The sequence below is a fragment of the Scyliorhinus torazame genome, chromosome 2, assembly GCF_047496885.1.
Source record: "Scyliorhinus torazame isolate Kashiwa2021f chromosome 2, sScyTor2.1, whole genome shotgun sequence".
Classification (NCBI taxonomy): domain Eukaryota; kingdom Metazoa; phylum Chordata; class Chondrichthyes; order Carcharhiniformes; family Scyliorhinidae; genus Scyliorhinus; species Scyliorhinus torazame.
This window is the reverse complement of record NC_092708.1, coordinates 114,402,213-114,424,375: the sequence shown is the minus strand read 5'-3', so window position 1 is coordinate 114,424,375 and position 22,163 is coordinate 114,402,213. Positions and strand designations below refer to the sequence as shown.

Genomic DNA, 22,163 nt, shown 5'->3' with positions numbered 1-22,163 from the left:
GCACATTCACAGCCAGCTGCTGTCTTTTCACAAGCCTTATCTGGTCCACCCCTATCACCCCCCGCACACAACCCTCTATCCGTGAGGCTAACACCTTCAACAACAACTTTCCATCCACATTAAGCAGCGATATCAGGCAGTATGACCCACACTGCTCTGGGTCCTTTTCTTTCTTCAAAATCAGTAAAATGGACGCCTGCAACAATGTGGGGGAGGCTCCCCCTTTCCATCGCCTCGTAGTACATCCCCACTAGCACAGGCCACAGCTCTGCACCAAAATTCTTGTAAAACTCTGTAGGGAACCCGTCCAGTCCTGGGACCTTTCCTACCTGCATTGATCCTATGCCATCCATCATCTCCCTCAGCCCAATCGGGTCCCCCCAATCCCTGCACCCTCCCCTCCTCCAGCCTAGGGAACTCAATCCGTCCAAGAATCACCTCATACCCTCCTCACCAAGGGGAAGGTTCCGACTAATACATCCTACTGTAGAAGGCCTCAAATGTACCATTCACCTGACACCACCTTGCCCTTCTCATCCCTTACCCTACCAATCATCCTCGTCATTCCGCTCCATATACGCCCAAATGGCAGCCCTCACCCTCTCGCACACTCCCCTCATCTGCCAACAACGCCATGTCCAACCTCCACTGCGACCACTGGACCACCCCCTGTGACACTACAAATCCACCCAGTATGGCACATGGTCAGAAACCACAATCGCCGAATACTCCGAGTCGGCCACCCCGCCGGCAGTGCCTTGTCCATCACAAACAAATCGATCTAGTACACCTAGTACATCTAGTGCACATGTGAGAAGCATGAGAACTCCCTCGCCTTCGACCTCCCAAACCTCCATGGGTCGCCTCTTTCCCCAACGGTGCATGAACCCCCACAGCTCCCTCGCCACCGTCGACCCCTTTAACGACCTGGGACTTGACCGGTCTATCCTCGGATCCAAAACCGTGTTATAATCGTTCCCCATTGTCAGCAGATACTTGTCCAGATCCGGGATATTCCTAACACCCGTCTCATAAAGTCCACATCATCCCAATTTGGGGCATAAACATTCACCAGGACCACTGGCATCCCCTCCAGCTTACCACTGAACATTACATAACTACTGCCCGGGCCGGTTACAATACCACCCACCTCGAAAGCCACTTTCCTATTGACCAGCACCGCCACCCCCCCTGGTCTTCATGTCCAACTCCGAGTGGAATATCTGCCCCACCCATCCCTTCCTCAGCCCCTTCTGATCCCGCAACTTCAGCTGCGTCTCCTGCAGGAACACAACGTCAGCCTTCAAGCTCCTCAAGTGTGCGAAAACACGCAACCGTTTAACCGGCCCATTCAACCCTCGTACATTCCATGTAACCAGCCTGGTCGGGAGTCTTGCCGCCCCCCTTCCCCGCCGATCAGCCATAACCCTTTCCTGGCCCCTATCAGACACTTTTCCATCCCTGCCCAAGATGTCCACCGCCATCCCTCTTTACCCAACCACACCCATGTCAGCAACCCATCCCCATAACCACACCAAAAACCATCCCATTCTCTCCCCACACCCTCCTCCTGGCAATCACCCACTTCACTCCCGTTAACTAGCTCAACCAGCTAGCATGGTGGCCTCCGCCCAAGGCCTCTAACTACCCCTCATCCCCCCCCCCCCATCCCTCCAAACAGCAAACATTCAAGGAAATACAAAAAGCACACTCACCCCCCCCCCCCCCCCCCCCCCCACATGCCCGTCTAAACCTGCATCAATCCATCCACATTTTACACAAAACCCCACTCCAAATTTCAATGTCCCCCCACTCCTCCCAGTCCATGGTCCCTCATAACGTCCACCGCCTCCTCCGGCAAGTCAGAATAAAACTCTTGTTTTGGTGCGTAACCCACAAACGAGTGGGGTACAGAACCTCGAACTTCACCCCCTTCCTTTAGAGGACGGCCTTGATCCGTTTATGCCTGGCCCTCCGCTTGGCCAACTCTGTTCCCAGGTCCTGGTATATCGGCAGCTCACTCTCCTCCCAGGTACACTTTATGGTCTGCCCCGCCCACCTCAGGATCCTCTTCTTATCAAGGAACTGGTGCAGCCTCACCACCATCACCCTCGGCAACTCCCCCACTTGCAGTATCCGCCTCAGCGCTCTGTGCCCTTGTTCCACCTCGAGAGACCGGTCAAAGGCCCCATCCCCCATCAGCTTTTCCAGCATGCTTGCTACATACTTGGATGCCTCTTCTGCCTTCAATTCCTTCCGACATCCCCACGATCCGCAAGTTTTGCCTCCTGCAGCAATTCTCAAGATCCTCCGCTTCTCCCTCCCTCAGCCTTTTCTGGCTGTTCATCACCATCCCCATCTTTGCCTCCAGCGAGGTCAACCACTCCTCATGCTCCCCCACCGACTCCTCCACCTTTTGAATTGCCATCCCCTGTGTCTCTTGCCACTGCTTCACTCATTCAATTGCCGCCCTAAGCAGCTCCACTACTTTAGCCAAGTCCTCTAAAGCCTCCTTCCTCTGCTGCTGGAACTTGCTATTGAGGAATTCCACAAGCTGCTTCATAGGCCACTGGCCTCCATCATCTTCTCCTGTGTCACACCACAAAAACATTCTTGCTCAAGTTGCTGTCTCTTCTTCATTGCACTTCTTGTCCGATGAGCCATACACCAGCCCCACCAGTGGAGTATCACATTCCCTGGGCACTCATGCACCATTTGGCATCAAACACCACACAATTCAGTCGGGAAGGGCAGAAAAAATCCACCTCGAGCAGGAGCCACCAAATGTGCAATCACTCACTCCAAGGCCGCCACTGAAAGTCCTCCACAACACTGTTCTATTCAAATACTCCTTCTCAACTTTTATCCAGTGATTTATTCAAATATTTCAAATTGTTTTTCTTCAAGTCATCTTCATTTTATTTTACACCATTGTGTTAACAGTTAGCACATTCCTTTCTGCCCTACTTTCGTAAGAGCAGAATATGGATCTGAAACATTTTTTCATTCACATTAGTCTTCTTGAGAGCAGTTAATGTGATACACCTGGGAATTATATAATTAGGTAATGCTGGGACAACTTTCAGCTATGTAGGTAGGAACTGAAGTATACCTCTGCTGGTAACATTGCTTTAGCTATACACATTGTGGTAATACCAGGTATTGCAGTATCTGAGAGGTGGATGCCCATTGGCTAGATCGAGGAGTCTACCATTGGCTAACGCACATAGCTCCGCCCTGAGAGGCGGGGTATAAGAACCCATGCCGTCCCAGCAGCCTTCACTTTCTGTATCGAAGCTGCTGGGTACGGTTCTAGCTGATTAAAGCCGATAAGTATGACTCTCCTTGTCTCACGAGTAATTGATTGTGCATCACACATGTTATCTTAACAAAAAGTTTCTGTAATTCAGCTATGACCTTCATTTTGTCAAATTGATAGAAGTCTGCACCTAGCACAGCACACCACCCTACTTTTTCTAAGTTCCACTCCTGGGTGTTTCTCTTGCTTGCATGTTGTGTTTCGTGTCGTCCTTCTCCCACTATTTGCATTTTTTTAAATCTTGCTGTTTTCAAGTATAGGTCAGTTGTTTATTTTAACTCTTGGCTTTTTTTGTGAACGCCACAAAGAGTCCAACATGAGTTTGTGAGTCAAACTAAACTGAACTTTATTGACAATATTTGCACAGCACCAGTAATTCGCAATTAGCCTCTCTCTAGCCGGTACCTAGCTGGTGTGCTCTACTTATACAACCAAAAAGGTTAATGTGGGAGCTCATATTCCTCAAGATCCATGGGATGACCAATTGTCCCTACCCAGTAGGATCTGTGCAGGTTACAGCAGCTTTCTGTTGTTTATAACTATGGATTAACTATTTGTTCTTAGCCCCAGCTTTGGTGTTTGTCTTCCCCTTTATACTGTAGGTCCCAACTACGTTTTCCACGGATGTACAAAGAATAATGAAAATTACAGCACAGGAACAGGCCCTTCGGCCCTCCCAGCCTGCGCCGATCCAGATCCTTTATCTAAACCTGTCTTCTATTTTCCAAGGATCTACTTCCCTCTGTTCCCCGCTCGTTCATATATCTGTCTAGATGCATCTTAAATGATGCTATCGTGCCCGCCTCTACCACCTCCACTGGAAAAGCGTTCCAGGCACCCACCACCCTCTGCGTAAAAACGTTTCCACGCAAATCTCACTTAAACTTTCCCCCTCTCGCCTTGAAATCGTGACTCCTTGTAATTGATACCCCCACTCTTGGAAAAAGCTTGTTGCTATCCACCCTGTCCATACCTCTCATAATTTTGTAGACCTCAATCAGGTCCCCCCTCAACCTCCGTCTTTCCAACGAAAACGATCCTAATCTACTCAACCTTTCTTCATAGCTAGCACCCTCCATACCAGGCAACATCCTGGTGAACCTCCTCTGCACCCTCTCTAAAGCATCCTCATCCTTCTGGTAATGTGGCGACCAGAACTGCACGCAGTATTCCAAATGTGGCCAAACCAAATTCTATACAACTGTAACATGACCTGCCGACTCTTGTACTCAATACCCCGTCCGATGAAGGCAAGCATGCTGTATGCCTTCTTAACCACTCTATCGACCTGCATTGCCACCTTCAGGGTACAATGGACCTGAACTCCCAGATCTCTCTGTACATCAATTTTCCCCAGGACTCTTCCATTGACCGTATAGTCCGCTCTTGAATTAGATCTTCCAAAATGCATCACCTCGCATTTGCCTGGATTGAACTCCATCTGCCATTTCTCTGCCCAACTCTCCAATCTATCTATATTTTGCTGTATTCTCTGACAGTCCTCCTCGCTATCTGCAACTCCATCAATCTTAGTATCATCTGCAAACTTGCTAATCAGACCACCTATACCTTTGGCAGATTATTTATGTATATCACAAACAACAGTGGTCCGAGCACGGATCCCTGTAGAACACCACTAGTCACCTTTCTCCATTTTGAGACACTCCCTTCCACCACTACTCTCTGTCTCCTGTTGCCCAGCCAGTTCTTTATCCATCTAGCTAGTACACCCTGAACCCCATACAACTTCACTTTTGCCACCAACCTGCCATGGGAAACATTCTCAAACGCCTTACTGATGTCCATGTATATGACATCTACAGCCCTTCCCTCATCAATTAACTTTGTCACTTCCTCAAAGAATTTGATTAGGTTTGTAAGACATGACCTTCCCTACACAAAACCATGCTGCCGATCACTGATAAGTCTATTCTCTTCCAAATGTGAATAGATTCTATCCCTCAGTATCTTCTCCAACAGTTTGCCTACCACTGACGCCAAGCTCACAGGTCTATAATTCCCTGGATTATCCCTGCTACCCTTCTTAATCAAAGGGACAACATTAGCAATTCTCTAGTCCTCCGGGACCTCACCCGTGCTCAAGGATGCTACAAAGATATCTGTTAAGGCTCCAGCTATTTCATCCCTCGCTTCCCTCAGTCACCTGGGATAGATCCCATCCGGACCTGGGGACTTGTCCACCTTAATGCCTTTTAGAATACCCAAAACTGCCCCCTTCCTTATGCCGACTTGAACTAGAGTATTTAAACATCCATCCCTAGCCTCAACAACCGTCATGTCCCTCTCCTTGGTGAATACCGATGCAAAGCTCCAACTCCGTGCAAAGCTCCGTGCTCGGACCACTGTTGTTTGTGACATACATAAATGATCTGCCGAAGGTATAGGTGGTCTGATTAGCAAGTTTGCAGATGATACTAAGATTGATGGAGTTGCAGATAGCGAGGAGGACTGTCAGAGAATACAGCAAAATATAGATAGATTGAAGAGTTGGGCAGAGAAATGGCAGATGGAGGTCAATCCAGGGAATTGGGCTGGTTTAGCACAGGGCTAAATCGCTAGCTTTGAAAGCAGACCAAGGCAGGCCAGCAGCACGGTTCAATTCCCGTATCAGCCTCCCCGAACAGGCGCCGGAATGTGGCGACCAGGGGCTTTTCACAGTAACTTCATTTGAAGCCTACTTGTGACTATAAGCGATTTTCATTTCATTTCAAGTACTCATTAAGAATCTCACCCATTTCTTCTGACTCCAAGCGATAAATTCCCTCTTTTGTCTTTGAGTGGGCCAATCCTTTCCCTAGTTACCCTCTTGCTCCTTAGATACAAATAAAAGGCTTTGGGATTTTCCTTAACCCTGTTAGCCAAAAATATTTCATGACCCCTTTTAGCCCCCTTTATTGCGCGTTTGAAATTTGTCCTACTTTCCCGATATTCCTCCAAAGCTTCATCAGTTTTAAATGCCTAGATCTTATGTATGCTTCCTTTTTCATCTTAGCTAGTCTCACAATTCCACCCGTCATCCATGGTTCCCTCATCTTGCCATTTCTATCCCTCATTTTCACAGGGACATGTCTGTCCTGCACTCTAATCAACCTTTCCTTAAAAGACTCCCACATTTCAAATGTGAAGTTACTCTTAAACAGCTGCTCCCAATCCACATTCCCTAGCTCCTCACGAATTTTGTTATACTTGGCTTTTCCCCAATTTACCACTCTTCCTTTAGGACCACTCTCATGAATATTCTAAATCTTACGGAATTGTGATCACTATTCCCAAAGTAATCACCGACTGAAACTTCAACCACCTGGCCGGGATCATTCCCCAATACCAGGTCCAGTATGGCCCCTTCCCGAGTTGGACTATTTACATATTGCTCTAAAAAACTCTCCTGGATGCTCCTTACAAATTCTGCTCCATCTACGCCTCCAACACTACATGAGCCCCATTCAATGTTGGGGAAGTTAAAATCTCCCATCACAACCACCCTATTGCTCCTACATTTTTCTATAATCTGTCTACATATTTGTACCTCTACTTCACGCTCGCTTTTGGGAGGCCTGTAGTAAAGTCCCAACAATGTTACTACACCCTTCCTATTTCTTAGCTCTACCCATATTGCCTCAGTGCTCGAATCCTCCATCGTGCCCTCCTTAATCACAGCTGTGATATCATCTCTGACCAGTAATCCAACTCCTCCATCCCTTTTACCTCCCTCTCTATCCCTCCTGAAGCATCTATACGCTGGGATATTTAGTTGCCAGTCTTGCCCTTCCCTCAACCAAGTCTCAGTAATACCAATAACATCATATTCCCAGGTACTAATCCAAGCCCTAGGTTCATCTGCCTTACCTGCTACACTTCTCACATTGAACCAAATGCACCTCAGACCACCTGTCCCTTTGCATTCATCATCTCATCCCTGTCTACTCTTCCCCTTAGTCACATTGAGTTTATTATCTAGTACCTTACTGGCTTTAGTTGCTGCCTCTTTACTGACCTCTAACTTCCTAATCTGGTTCCCATCCCCCTGCCACATTAGTTTAAAACTGCCCCAACAGTGTTAGCAAAAGCACCCCCTAGGACATTGGTTCCAGTCCTGCCCAGGTGTAGACCATCCGATTTGTAATGGTCCCACTGCCCCCAGAACCGGTTCCAATGTCCCAAAAATCTGAACCCCTCCCTCCTGCACCATCTCTCAAGCCACGTATTCATTCTGACTATTCTTGAATTTCTACTCTGACTGTCTCGTGGCACTGGTATCAATCCTGAGATTACTACCTTTGAGGTCCTACTTTTTAACTTATCTCCTAACTCCCTAAATTCTGATTGTAGGACCGCATCCCATTTTTTACCTATATCGTTGGTGCCTATATGCACCACGACAACTGGTTGTTCACCCTCCCCCTTCAGTATGTCCTGCAGCCGATCTGAGACATCGTCGACCCATGCACCCGGGAGGCAACATACCATTCGGGAGTCTCGTTTACGACCACAGAAAAGCCTGTCTACTTCCCTTACGATTGAATCCCCTATGACTATATCCCTGCCAGTCTTTTTCCCGCCCTTCTGTGCAGCAGAGCCAGCCACGGTGCCATGAGCTTGGCTACTACTGCCTTCCCCTGGTGAGTCATCTCCCCCAACAGTATCCAAAATGGTATAGCTGTTTTGGAGGGAGATGACCACAGGGGACACCTGCACTGCCTTCCTGCTCTTTCTCTGCCTTTTGGGCACCCATTCCCCGTCTCCCTCACCAATCCTAATCTGCTATGTGACCAACTCACTGAACGTGCTGTCCACGACCTCCTCAGCATCGCGGATGCTCCAAAGTGAGTCCATCCACAGCTCCAGAGCTGTCATGCGGTCTAACAGGAGCTGCAGCTGGACACACTTCCCGCACATGAAGGAGTCCGGGGCATCGGCCGCGTCCCTGAACTCCCACATTGAGCACGAGGAGCATAACACTGGTCTGGGATCTCCTGCCATTTTTACACTTTACCTTAACTGATTACAAATATATCAAATAATAAATAAGTGAAAGGAATAAAGATTTTACTTACCAATCACAATACTTACCAACACACGAAGAGTTAAATTTCTCCCAGCTACTTTCCTTACCAGCCAATCAGGTCACTGCTTTGCTGTGATGCCACTCTTCAAGGTAAGTTTTTAAAGAAGAAAACTTACCTTCCGGACAGACCACTGGCCACTGCTCCCGGCGAAAATCTGAAGGCCGCTTCCCCGGCAGCTGTGTCCCCGCCGCTCTCCTCGCGCTCTTTTATCCTGTGTCCCCGCCGCTCTCCTCGCGCTCTTTTATCCTGTGTCTCCGCCGCTCCCTCGCGCTCTTTTACCCTGTGTCCCCGCCGCTCTCGCGCTCTTTCACTGAGTCTCCGCCACACTCCTCGCGCTCTTTCACTGAGTCCCCGCTCATGCTAGTAATCGGTATTTTATTTTCTAGAGCCAGTGTAAAAGTTTCTGGGCTGAATTCCCCGTCTCTGAGGCTAAGTGCCGGCGCAAATGGAGAATCCGCGGGTGATTCACGATGGGAAAATTGGCGTGAACCCCTCACCCTTTCAGGTACCGGTGCTAATTGGAGCACTTTCCTTATCGTTTCAGGTACCGGTGAGGGGTTAGCACCGGCACTGCGTGGAACACACGTGGATTGCGTGGAAAACAGATGGAGAATCGCCGGGTCCCGGGGCGCCCATGCGCAGGGCTGATGAGCTGCACTGGCCGCGACGCGAAACATGGCGCCGACGATGCTAGAACCCTAACCCGCCCACCCTGACCCCACAGCCCACCCCTTGCCACCCATCACTCCCCCCAGCCCTAGCAGCAGCCCCCCCGGCCAGCGGCACAGATCCCGGACGAGTGTGGTGACACTGCACACTGCAGCCGGCACGCAGGTTCCCGACTGCTGGGACCACACATAGCCAAGACTGGAAACTAAAGGTTCAGGGTATTCAGTATTTCGGAAGGATAGGCAGAAAGATAAAGGAGGTGGGGTCACACTGTTAATAAAGGATGAGATCAGTACATTAATGAGAAAGGATCTTAGATTGGCAGATGATGATGTATTATCAATTTGGGTGAAAGTAAGGAACAACAAGGGGCAACAAAATTTGGTAGGAGTTGTTTATAGGCCACCAAATAATAGTGGTAATGTAGGACATGGTATAAATCAGAAAGTTAGAGGTGCATGTAACAAAGGTAACACAGTAATCATAGGGGATTTCAATCTACAAAAAGACTGGGTAAGCCCAATTAGCACTGATGGTAAGGAGGACGGATTCCTGGAGTGTATATGTGATGGTTTTCTAAAGCAGTATCTCAAGCAACCAATTAGAGAATGGGCTATTTTAGACTAATATTGTGCAATTAGAAAAGGCTAATTAATAATGGTTTTGTATCAGAGTCTTTAGGGAAGAGTGACCATAATATGTTGGGATTTTACCTGAAGTTTGAAAGTGATATAGTTCAGGACTTCCGCTGTCAGGCATGTGCTGATGCAGACAGGGTAGCTCCTGCTCAAAGGTTTTGGTTTTGGCCCTTTCTGCCCAATTAATGCGCTCTTTGGTCGGACAATTTGTGAAATAAGTGGGGGGTAGGGGCATGAATTCTCCTCTGAGCTGGAATGTCGGCGGGTTACTACACCCAATAGAAGTCGTATAAGGCAACAGTGTTGGAGGTGGAGGGTCTGCATGGTGCAGTTGCAGTAGACATGGCAGGGGCACCGTTGTCATCCACCCCATGCCAGAAGAGCAATTGGTGGGGCTGATTAAAGGAGAGCTTTGGCAGCATCGGCTAGAGATTGTCGAAGACAATTGAGAGACCGGTTACCCCTCTTTGTGGTGCCATGGAGAGTGTGGAGAAGGCATCTGGAGTTGCAAGGTGCACCTATCCAAGAAGTGGAAAGGGCGGTCACTGACTACAATGATCAAATTGAGGCAGAGGTGGCGATACTGGCAACTGACTGCAAGGAGCTCAAAATAGACGACCAGGAGAAGCGATCCAGGTGGCAGAATCTTTGCAGTGTCGGCGTGCCAGAGCGGGTGGAGGGAACGGGTGCCATGGCCTATGCGTAAAAGATGTTGGCAAAACTGGTGGAAGAGAGGGGTCTGTTAGAAGGCCCCGAAGGTGGATTGGGCACATCGATCTTAAAGGCAGAGTCCGAGAGCAGGGGAGCTACCAAGGGTGGTGATAGGGAGAATGCACCGATTCCAGGTGAAGAAGCAGATCTTGAGGTGGATGAGGATAACAAAGACTGAGGGCCAGTGGATCTGAATATACCAAGACATTGGTGCTGACCTGGCCAAGCGCCGGGCTGGCTTTAATCGGTCCAAGGCAGTACTCCTCCAAAATAAGGTTTGATTTGGCGTGCTGTGCCCGGTTAAACGTTGGGTGACTTGAAAGGAAAAGGAGCATTATTTTACTTCTGAAGAGGCACACGATTTTATTAAAGAGCATGGTTTGGAAGAGGGTTGATCTTTCACAAACCTATTAGAGATTTTTAAGGATGTTACTACTATAATAGATAAGGGAAAGCCAGTGGATGTGATTTGTTTGTATCTTCAAAAAGCTTTTGATAAGGTCCCACACAAGAGATTAATAATAAAAATTAGAGCTCCTGGGATTGGGACAATATACTGGCATGGATTGATGATTAGATAACAGGTAGAAAACAGAGTAGAGATAAACAAGTAACTGTCAGGTTGGCAGGCTGTAATTAGTGGGTTACTGCAAGGTATAGTGCTTGAGCTCCAGCTGTTCACAATCTACATCAATAATTTGGAAGTGGGGACCAAATTTGGTATTTCCAAGTTTGCTGATGACACAAAACTTGGTGGGAATGTGAGTTGAGGAGGGTGCAAAGAAGCTTCAAGGAGATTAAGACAGATTAGTCCAGTGGGACTGAGAACATGGCAGACGGCATATACTGTGAACAAATATGAAGTTTCACACTTTGGTAGAAAAAGCAGAAATACAGATTATTTCTTAAATGCAGAGAGATTGGGGAATGTTGATGTCCAAAGAAACCTGGGTGTTCTTGCTCAAAAGTCACTTAAAGCTAACATGCAGCTGCAGCAAGCAATTAGGAAGGCAAATGATACGTTAGCATTTATTGCAAAGGGATTTGAGTATGGGAGTAAGGAAGTCTCGCTGCATTCGTATAGATCCTTGGTGAGACCATACCAGGAGTATTGTGTGCAGTTTTGGTCTCCTTATTTAAGAAAATATATACTGGCCATAGGGACAGTGCAACAAACGTTTATCAGACTAATCTTTAGAATGATGGGATTATCCCATGAGGAAATATTGAAAAGACTGAGTTTAGAAGAATGAGAGGTGACCTCATTAAAGCATTCAAAATTTTTGCAGGGTGGATGCAGGAAAGTCGCCTCCATCTACTCAGTTGGGAGGTTTACAACCAGGGGACATAATCTCAAAATAAGAGATAGAACATTTGGGACCAAGATGAAGAGGGATTTCTTCAGTCAAAGGGCAGTGAATCTTTGGAATTCTCTACCCCAGGTGGCTGTGAAGGCTCAGTTATTGAGTATGTGCAAAGCAGAGAGCAATAGATTTCTAGACACCAATAACTTTTTTTTTGTTGAAATTTTTTATTTAAAACAAATTTGTAACATTTCCAGAGAGAAAACAGGCCCTCTGCAAAGAGCTTTAACATAGAGAAAACAAACTGGGAAAGAATAAACATGTTAATAAAGCACTTCCCCTGTCAGCTCTGTTTGCCCTGCCCCACATGTTCAACTAAACTAACGTGCCTCTAACCCACCCCCCCCACCCTCAGGTGCCGCTGCTGTCAGTTTCCTGCGCTATTCCCTGAGAGTCTGCAAGCGACCTTCTACCCCGGGGGATCCCTAGACACCCCCCCTTGCCCACTTAAGTCTTCTCTGTTCTCCTTCCCGGCTGCCCTCTCCCAACCTCCCCTACCCCCCGAGGCCCGACCTGCCAGGTCAGCCCTGCGCTTGGCCCTAGCCCTCCTACTCTCCCTGGGCCCCCCTGACCTACGCTGACCCCTGTCCTTGGCGCCTGTCTGTCTACCACCCGAGTGCTCGGGCCCTCCCCCCACACACCATTAACCTGATTGTATCTCACCGTGCCCTTTCAAGTCCCCTAACCAGCCCCTAGCCCATCCCCCTCTCCGAGCCCCGATCTCCCGCCAAAAGGTACCAAGTGCAGGGCCCCCTTTGCAGGGCCCCTCACTCTACCCCCCCCGATGCTATCCCCCAAGAACACCCTACACAATGCGCCCTCCAGCCCCTGCTCTCTGCCCCGGCTGAAAACAATCTTGGATAGAACATTACAGTACAGGGTAATTTAACGAACCGCCGCCACACAAAAGCTCTGAGAGCCCAGAGTCCTTTAGGTCAAGTCCAGCTTCTTCTTTTAATAAATGTCCACACCGAGTCAGAGCAAATTATGTTAACAGACCGCCGTCACTGTACAGCACTGAGAAAACTAGGTGCCCGTTAGTTCAAGTCCAGCTTCTTTTCTTTAATAAAAGTCCAAACCTGTTCTTGTGTCTCAAAGTAGTAGTAGAGTTCCTCAAACGTAACCCAAAGCTTCGCAGGATACAGCATTCCAAACCTCACCTCCTTTTTGTAGAGGGCTGCCTTTACCTTGATGAATCCTGCACGCCTCTTGGCCAGCTCCGTTCCCAAGTCCTGGTAGATGCGCACCTCACAATTCTCCCATCTGCTGCTCCTCTCCGCCTTGGCCCATCGCAGCACACGTTCCCTGTCAGCAAGCCGGTGAAAGCGGACCACCAAGGCCCTCGGTCGGTCACCCGTCCTGGGCTTCCTTGCTGGGGCTCTATGTGCCCCATCCAACTCTAGTGGTTGGGGGAAGGCCTCCGGCCCCATCAGCGCCTCGAACATACTTTTCACGTATGCACCCACATCCTCAAATTCAGCCTCCTGGCTCTGTTCCCCAGCTCTTCAAGCTGCTCCTGCTTCTTCCTCTGGCGGGCGTTCAGCTCTTCCACCTCGTGCTCCAGCTCCGCCACCATGTCCACCTGGCTGGAGAGCTTCACCTCGACCTCCCTGAGCGCCTTCTCCTGGACCGCCTGCACCTCGACCATTCGGTCCAATACCGCCCTCATTGGGTCCAACGTGTCCTTCAATTCGGCGAAGCAGTTCTTAAAAAACTCCATCTGCTCCCTTGGCTAGGGAGCCTCCGCTCCCTGGTCCCTGCCGTCAGCCATGTTTCGCCGCCTGGCCTGGGGTCCCCGCTGCTCCCGCTTCGAGCCCTGCCGCTCCACTCGACCACTTCTGGTCCAGCTGCTCATACCCTGGAGGGGGGGGTAAGCCTCTTCCCTATCGTCCCCTCAACCTAACCAGGTCGCCACTTCCCGCAAAAGTCCGTTCAACAGGTCCGTTTGCCCATCGCGGGCGGGAGCGATCCGACCTGCGTCCTGCTTCCCCGAGGGCGCCACCGGAAGTGCTAGACACCAATAACAACAAGAGATACAGGGATAGTGCAGGAAAATGATGTTGAGGTAGAAGATCAGCCATGATCTAGTCATTTTCAAACTTAGGGTCATGACCTGTGGATGGGTCGTTGGGGGTGTTGGGAGGGTCACAGAGCGATCGGGCACCGCATTCCCGAGCATAGAATTTACAGTGCAGAAGGAGGCCATTCGGCCCATCGAGTCTGCACCGGCTCTTGGAAAGAGCACCCTACCCAAGATCCACACCTCCACCCTATCCCCATAACCCAGTAACCCCACTCAACACTAAATGCAACTTTGGACACTATGGGCAATTTATCATGGCCAATCCACCTAACCCGCAAATCATTGGACTGAGGGAGGAAACTGGAGCACCCGGAAGAAACCCATGCACACACGGGGAGAATGTGCAGACTTCACACAGACAGTGACCCAAGCCGGGAATCGAACCTGGGACCCTGGAGCTGTGAAGCAATTGTGCTATCCACAATGCTATCGTGCTTTTTGAAAATAAATATTTTTATTCTCCTTTTTCACATTTTTATCATATTTACAACAACAAATAATTAACAATAACAACAAATACAATGGCAACCCCCTACCCAGCAATCCCCTCACCCCACCCACCCTCAAACAGCTCCCAACATTTTGAATACAAAACACCACTGAAAAAGAATCATCATTAATTTCTACATCCCCAACCCTTCCCCCCCCCCCCCCACCTAATGTTCGATGTCATCCAATTCGTGAAAGTGCATGAAGAACAAGGCCCATGAGTTGTAGAACCTTTCCATCCTCCCCCTCAACTCAAACTTTACTTTCTCGAGTGTTAGGAACTCCAACAGGACCCACCCCGCCCCGCCGAGGCACAGGGCGAAGAAGCCGACCTCCACCCCAACAGAATTCGCCTTCGGGCAATCAGCGAGGCGAAGGCTAAGACTGTAGCTTTTTTAAAGAGGCTGTCTCTTTGTTCTTGAGAGCATCCAGGTGCTTCTCTCCAGTCCAGTGAAAACCCTGATTTTCTGTGTGCCATTGAATGGCACGAAAACCCCGATCTTGGTAAAACAAAAAGTTCTAAGTGCCATTTCATGGCAGTGAGCCTCGCTCCATGCGCCAGCGGGAATCACTCTGTTTTTCTCTTTGGCAGGAGCACTTTGTCTTCATTTGGGAGAATCACGTGCCACACCTTAAGGAGTCTGTAGCCTGTTCAGTAGTCACTCAAATTGTACCATATCAGATGGTATACCCCTTCTCTGTATATCTATCCTGATTCTTCATAGCCCTGATCACCCAATATTCATCCTTGAAGGTGCACGGGAGGCCTGAAAAGATCAGGTACCCGGGAATACTTTAGAATAAAAACATCATGACAGCTTCCTGAGAACCTTGCACAGATCTGAAAGATCTATTTGGGATGGCTATACACCAGTTGTGCATTAAGCAAGTGTAAGCCCTTCATCCCATTCCTTATGATGGCGGGTGCTAGTTTGTGAGAGCCTTGATGGCCATATATGTGCAGTTGATGACACCCTGCACCTAGGGGAATCTGGCAATGGCTCCGAATCCTACAGCCCTCCCAACCTCACCGTCGAGATTGGCACAAAATGATATGTAGTGGCTGACCCTCTTGATTATGGCATTGGTGAACCACCTTGATGCAGTGATCATTTGCAGAGTGGGAGCTGCCACAGATATCTCCAGAAGATCCGTGGAATGATCCAGAGGTGTAGGAATTCAGTGCTATTGTGGCCTTCAATGCAACAGGCATTGGATGTCTGTACCTTCCCATTGGGTTCAGCTCATTTGTCATTATGGCACAAAGTATCCCATAAAGTTTCCCAATGTGTTTCAGAGATCCTCTTTACCACTACAGCAACAGTGATCAGGAAATGGTGGTATCCTTTTAAATAACTTTTTAAATCAACATTTACCTCATGTTTGCTCACAAATAGCTGGTCACTGTTAAGAATGGACATTAGTTGAAGTGCTAGCAACCAAAATGTCATTCTTTGAATGCTACGAGGCATTTTAAGTGGCAATCAGCTGTTTAACAAGCCTCCAGAAGTATTTGGTTTCAACTTCTTTCTCATGTTAAATATGATTCTTTGGGTGTGTTGTGATGTCCACTTTTCTTTTTGCCCCCAGCTTTGCAAATGTATTCAAAAAAGTGAGTTTCCAATCAGTGTACATTTGACTTACTCTATCTGAATTAACAATTTGCTTTTAGATGAAGCTGCATCAACTGATCAAAATGATGAAGAAGATAGTACTGAGAGTGACAGTAGTGATGAAGATGAGAGCGAGGATAGCAGTAATGAAGACAGTGATGAAAGTAAAAGCTCAGATGAGGTGTCTGATGATTCATCTGGAAGTGAAAAAACTACATAATTTCAATTTCCATAAAAAGTATGTCACCGCACTATTCTCACTTAAAGCAGCAATTTTCACCACCAATTTCCTCTTTTAAATATCAGTTACAATAACTCATGTTAAAAAATAAAATTAAGTGCATCACTAGATTATTAGAGAAAAAACATTGAACATCAAACAAGGATTTGTTACATTTCAACTCTTTTGTCTTTCTTATTAAGTATCAAAATGTCTCTTACCTCTACATTTTGGTAGACAATCTTGACTCTTTTCAACACATCATGTTTAAGATTCTATTTTAATGTACTATAATTCATGTGTCTTTCTTCCATCCTAGATATCCTTACGTGTATTATTTGCAGAAATTTAAACAGAATTAAAATGAATGCAAATATAACATATAAGTTACCTCGCCATAGAAGTGAGGTTTAGAGGGTTATTTAGCCTCAGTCATTTGGTAGATTCCTTCCACTTCACCAAATACATTTGCTTTCCGTAATTAAATATTTTCTCACTATGCCTTTTTAGGGGAAGACAATTTGCAAATCACAAGATAAATCTTATTTTTGGGCTTTATGATAGTATACGTAATTTTATTTTCAATAATCATCCCTACATTGCAAAACTACAAAATATTCAAAGTCCACTGAAGTCACAGCAGCATTCTTTGTGAATAATAGCGAATCATAAGATGTTTCTAAAGTTTGCAATATACAAACAAAGAATGCATCGTAACTTTCCATGATTCATCCAGATTTGGTTGAATCAGATCTAACCTCCAACACTTATGAAATGCCTCCAATTCGTTGAGAGACGTGTCTATAATGGTTGCCCTAATAACCCACTTCTAAAAAGCTCCCACAACCTTTAAGTGGAATTAACAACGTTTATTATTTAACTGATAAAACATTATAGGAATGTTTGTTTGCTCAATTGATGAATATGCTGAAAGGTCCCAATTTTCAGATTTGCCCCTCATCCTACCACACACATGTACCCTTCCCCAAACACACACTCTTCCAGAAACTCACTGCTTATTTATCCCTTAGCACATAAAAGCCACTCCCCAATCTGCACACTTTCACTCTCTCTCCAATCATACATGTGCACATGCACACAGGGTTCACACACATTTTCTATTATGAATGTAATGTGGTCAATTTTAACCATGAAAAATAAGTAGTAATCCATTACACAGGTAATATGGGACCACATGAGATTAAGGAAATTAGAACATTTCTGTTCAATTTAGAGCAGTCATTCTTCGAAAACTTCTTACTTTGTTTTGTCTTGACATATTTGAACAATGAAAGCTAATAATGTCAAGGAAGCCAACTTGGAGGAATTATTGAGGCCAACAGTGTGAAAGACCTGAATTAATATCAGCAGAGATATAGTCATTAACCCAAGGAATTTCAGCAATTAGTGCCCTGTCAATTGAGTGCATGTTAATTTATCTCCCCTGGTGAATCTGGCTAAATAAATTCCTTGAGTGATTTCTCCACTGAGACTATTCAAATGAAATTCAATATAGAAGGGATATATTTAAATATCTATGTGTGTGTGTACACATATATATATATATATATATATATATATATAAATATATTATATATACATATATATGTGTGTGTGTGTCTATGTGTACAATGTGTGTAATGTGATAATGCACAAATTAGCAAAAAACAAATGTTCTGCACACATTTTACTGACCAGTTATACTTACAAATACGTAATTTAAAAGTTTCAAGATTAATTAATCATGATTATTAACCTTTTAGGAAAGCTGAAATATATGTACCCTGTATCCTATACATCATTTTCAAACTAATATGTTTTTCAAAGTTGTAACTTAGTTTATAATTGTTGATCTGGAATATAAGCATTTCCAGTTTTCAATAACTGGGAAGTTGGTTGGATACAAAGAAACTATACACATAATTTGCATCATTCATGTTGTTAACAGTCTTGAATTATATTAGCATGCTATAATGTTCCTTTCTGTGATATTAGGTACACAGTGACAATATTGAATCATTTGCATATAAATTCTATCATGTTGTTATCACCTCATTTTTCTCATTCAAACAAGAACATACAAGCTGTTTTTTATTTCCAAAAGCTAAAATCTGGTCTCTGTGCTAGAGATTATTTGCTTTATATTCTGGCAGGAACAAATGTCCTCTTTCCTATATTGAAGGCAAAAAGTATGTAACTCTGTCTTGTATAGTGTAAATAAACTCATGCATTTAAATACCTATGCTATGGAAATTGCTTGTGTTGTACTAAATTTTCTGGAATTTGTTATTGCTGCTGCAATCATCAGGCAAGAGAATCATATTCACATTCCTGATTCAAGATTAATCACTTCTATGCAAGAAATTTACATAACACTAGTAACTATCTGACCGTTCAGTGATGTATGCTTTTGCATTGTGAACAGAATGTTTCAATTTACTTGCAAGAAAGAGTTACTTGGCAGAAAGAAGGGCCTCATCAAGACTCATCAAAACTAAATAGATGAAGTATGTCTTCCCCCCACATTGTGCAGTTTAAAAAAATATATATTATATTCCAAACACACACAACATCAACAGAATACACAGTGCATCAAAACATAGTCAACAGTTTGTACAGTTTTTCCCCTTTAATCCCTCCCCTTCCCGCCTCCCCCGCGATGAACAGCCTCCACCACACTTCAAAACCCTCTTTTGACCCCCTCAACTCGAACTTAATCTTCTCCAGCCGGAGAAATTCGTAAAAGTCCCCCAACCGTCTCCGACTCCAATTAAAAAGGATCCATCGCCCGGGCAATCAGAGGCGAAGTCCGCCTTCCCCTCCAGCCGCCCGGCTCCTCCGAAACCCCAAAGATTGCCACCATAGGGTCTAGCCTGACCTCAGCTCCCACTATCTTGGATAACGTCCTGAACACCGCACCCCAAAGCTCTCCAGCTTCTTGCAGCCACATAGTACAGTTTAACGTGAAATGTGTACGGGATTATTGGACAATGGCCTAAATCGGTTGATATGGAATAAGGCACCCATTGTAAACTTTGCCCAATTTATTGTTCATTGAATAGAGAGAAATTTGGGCCAAGTATAAGGAGCAGCCAGTCTGATCTTGCCTGTTTTACACCCTCACCAAAGTCAAAATTACCTTAATTTGTTTTCAAAAGAGAAACTGGGTAGTGTTATAGCATCTCTGAGACCTGACTATAAATGCAATTCGGCCTCTTGGGTTGAAGCTACCTCTTTCTTCTGCATGTAATCATCCATCAAGCAACACATTTAGAAAGTCATACCACTGCTCATGACAGGTACAGGTCCATAACACAAGAATTCCCATATTTCAGTTCAAATCGTAGAGGCAATCCAAATTATTGCTGTGGAAAGTAGAAAAAAACTTGAGTGGCTAAAACTATGAATTTGTTGGTACAAATGGGGGAAACCTTATACCGCACTTAACCTTCAATATAACACCACATGCTAATGCAAATTGTTCCATTCCACTACTAACATCATTCACACAAATTTGTGCAAAAAAAGATTTTTTTTAAATCAGTGCAATGCTTTCTTCTGTACAAGACTCACAGACCAAACTGTACCATACACAGCCCAAACCTAGATATGAACAGTGGAAAACCAGCTGAAAGCAATAACAGAGTTCATCTGTTTTAAAACTGCTCTGATGATTTCTCTCGCTCAAACAGGGTTCAGGAAATTAACAGTATTAACGATTTTGAATATTTAAGAGTTGCTGAAGAAAGGTCTTTAATAGGAAATTCACAAAAGATTGCTTTGTTTGGGTTCACTTTTTATAAAAGTGTGTTTTGAATCCTAAGTCAGAACCAGCACAGGGCGGGAGTGCTTACAATTTTTAACTGCCTGAATATTGCTCGAGAAGGGTTGCACTCCACTTATTTAAATTAAAACAATTTACATGCAAATTAACAATTTCAAGTTTGTGTACCTCCAAATATGCACTGACGCACTTCTGTAAGTTAACCAACCAAAGCCACGTGGTTTATTAGCACAAAGCATTTGTGAACTTCCCACTGCTTGCCTATCTGGAACCATTAAATAACAGTAACTTGTAGGGGGAAGAAGGCTGTAATTTTAAAACCTACGGTCCACGTTTCAAGATGGCTACTATTTTGGCCCTGTCTCTTCCCTACACAAAGTCAATACTTACATTAATCAGAAAGGCTTTCACTCAAGAATGTACATCTTCTTAACTGATCTTAGTAACCGACTTTTCAAGTAGTTTTACTTTCCATATAGCTTTACTGTCATGGGAGTGTCCCTTTAAGAAATGTTTTTGTCTTATCACATGACTTCAGTGATGTCATTGTGTGGGTGGAGCTGTGCTGTGGCTCTGGGTTTTTACTTTTGTTTTTGAGTTGGGAGCTGGGCTGTAGTTCCGAATTTTACTTTCGCTTTGAGTTTGAACTGGTTTGTACAGCACAGGTTGAAAAAGAAGTGTTTCTCTATCTGCATTTTAAAAGCTGTTTCCAGACTACTTGATAACTTGAAAATAAATAATTGTTTTCTGGAAGAAATCCAAATCTGCTGTTTAGGAAAGGACACAAGAGCATCCAAACCAGGTCTTGTGTGCTGGGCCACACCTTTGAAAAGGGTTTTCTGGTTTATGGGATCTTGTTATTAAATTGGAACAGCTGAAGGGGGGAATTTATTAAGGGTTATACATAGAGTACTGTAGCTGTGTGGGGTATTTATGTTTGTAATTGATAAAAGTGTTTACTATGTGTGTTTATTAAAATGTTAACTAAATTCGTAGAGTAAACTTTATTTTTGATTAAAAGTGCTTCAAGCCTCTGTTGAATAACTCCTGAAAGGCAGGCCCCTGTGCTAATCGTAACCAAATTCAATAAGTAGCTGTAGATCAGGTGAACTCCATGATATATTTTGGAGTTTCCTAAACCCTGGCCCATGACAAATGTAATGCCTTTATTTTAATAATAATATTTTTAGTGTCACAAGTAGGTTTAACACTGCAATGAAGTTACTGTGAAACCCCCCTAGTCTCCACACTCCGCGCCTGTTTGGGTACACAGAAGCAGAATTCAGAATGTCCAATTCACCTAACAAGCACGTCTTTCAGGACTTATGGGAGGAAACCGGAGCACCCGAAGGAAAACCACGCAGTCACAGGGAGAACGTGCAGTCTTCGCAGACAGTGACCCAAAGCGGGAATCAAACCCAGGTCCCTGGCACTGTGAAGCTACAGTGCTAACCACTGTGCACCCCTAAGGCAATCATGTGCCACTTGTTATAATCTTGAGGAGACCATTAACATTTAGAAACAAAATTCAAACTTCCAGTCATTACCTGAAAGAACTATGCCACAAGGTTTCACATTTTAAACAATTTTTTTGCTGTACAAGAATTGAAACAAAGCAAATATCTTAATATATATATATATACTTTGTAAATCCTTAGATTTTAAACTCAAAAATCTCAACAGACCACATCCTGTTCTGTTTTAATTCCACCCTAGTGTTCCTCTATACTTTCCAGGTTCTTTAATCTCCCCTGGGATCAAACCAAGGTGTGCCACCACAGCTCTCAGGAATTCACTTAGATTCTCTTCAATTTCCAATTGTGCCACGTAGACTTCCAAAGTGCTCTCTACAAGGTTTCCACTGCTGATCTCTTACAGGAGCTTTACCAGGCAGATCTGACCATTTTAATTTGTCATGAATTTCATAGAATTATCATAGAATTTATAAAAAACATTTATATGGTTCAGTCCGAGAATGGGTCCCAATTTCAATTTCTGCTTCATGATTCCAACTCTGGTATTAGTTTCTAATGGTCTCAATGCTCCTTATACTGGCTGCTAGGACATATACAAATGGCTTCTCACAGTTTTCCACGCTTACTGTTTTTGTGAGAAAACACCAATAAATGCAAAACAAAAGTGTATCTACCTCCTCTGTAACCAATCCCAGTGGCAACATGGTACCC

At 45.2% G+C, this 22,163-nt stretch overlaps 1 protein-coding gene across 3 annotated transcripts in view; it reads left to right on the top strand.

The window, feature by feature from the left end:
• Positions 1-18,431, top strand: part of erich2 (glutamate-rich 2) — a 321,595-nt gene extending 303,164 nt beyond the window's left edge. For all 3 annotated transcript variants that reach the window (XM_072475841.1, XM_072475840.1, XM_072475842.1), the window contains one exon: positions 16,033-18,431. In XM_072475841.1, coding sequence (XP_072331942.1) covers positions 16,033-16,193 — 161 coding nt within the window. In that variant the 3' untranslated portion in view covers positions 16,194-18,431. The remainder of the gene's footprint in view (positions 1-16,032) is intronic.
• Positions 18,432-22,163: the final 3,732 nt, after the last annotated feature.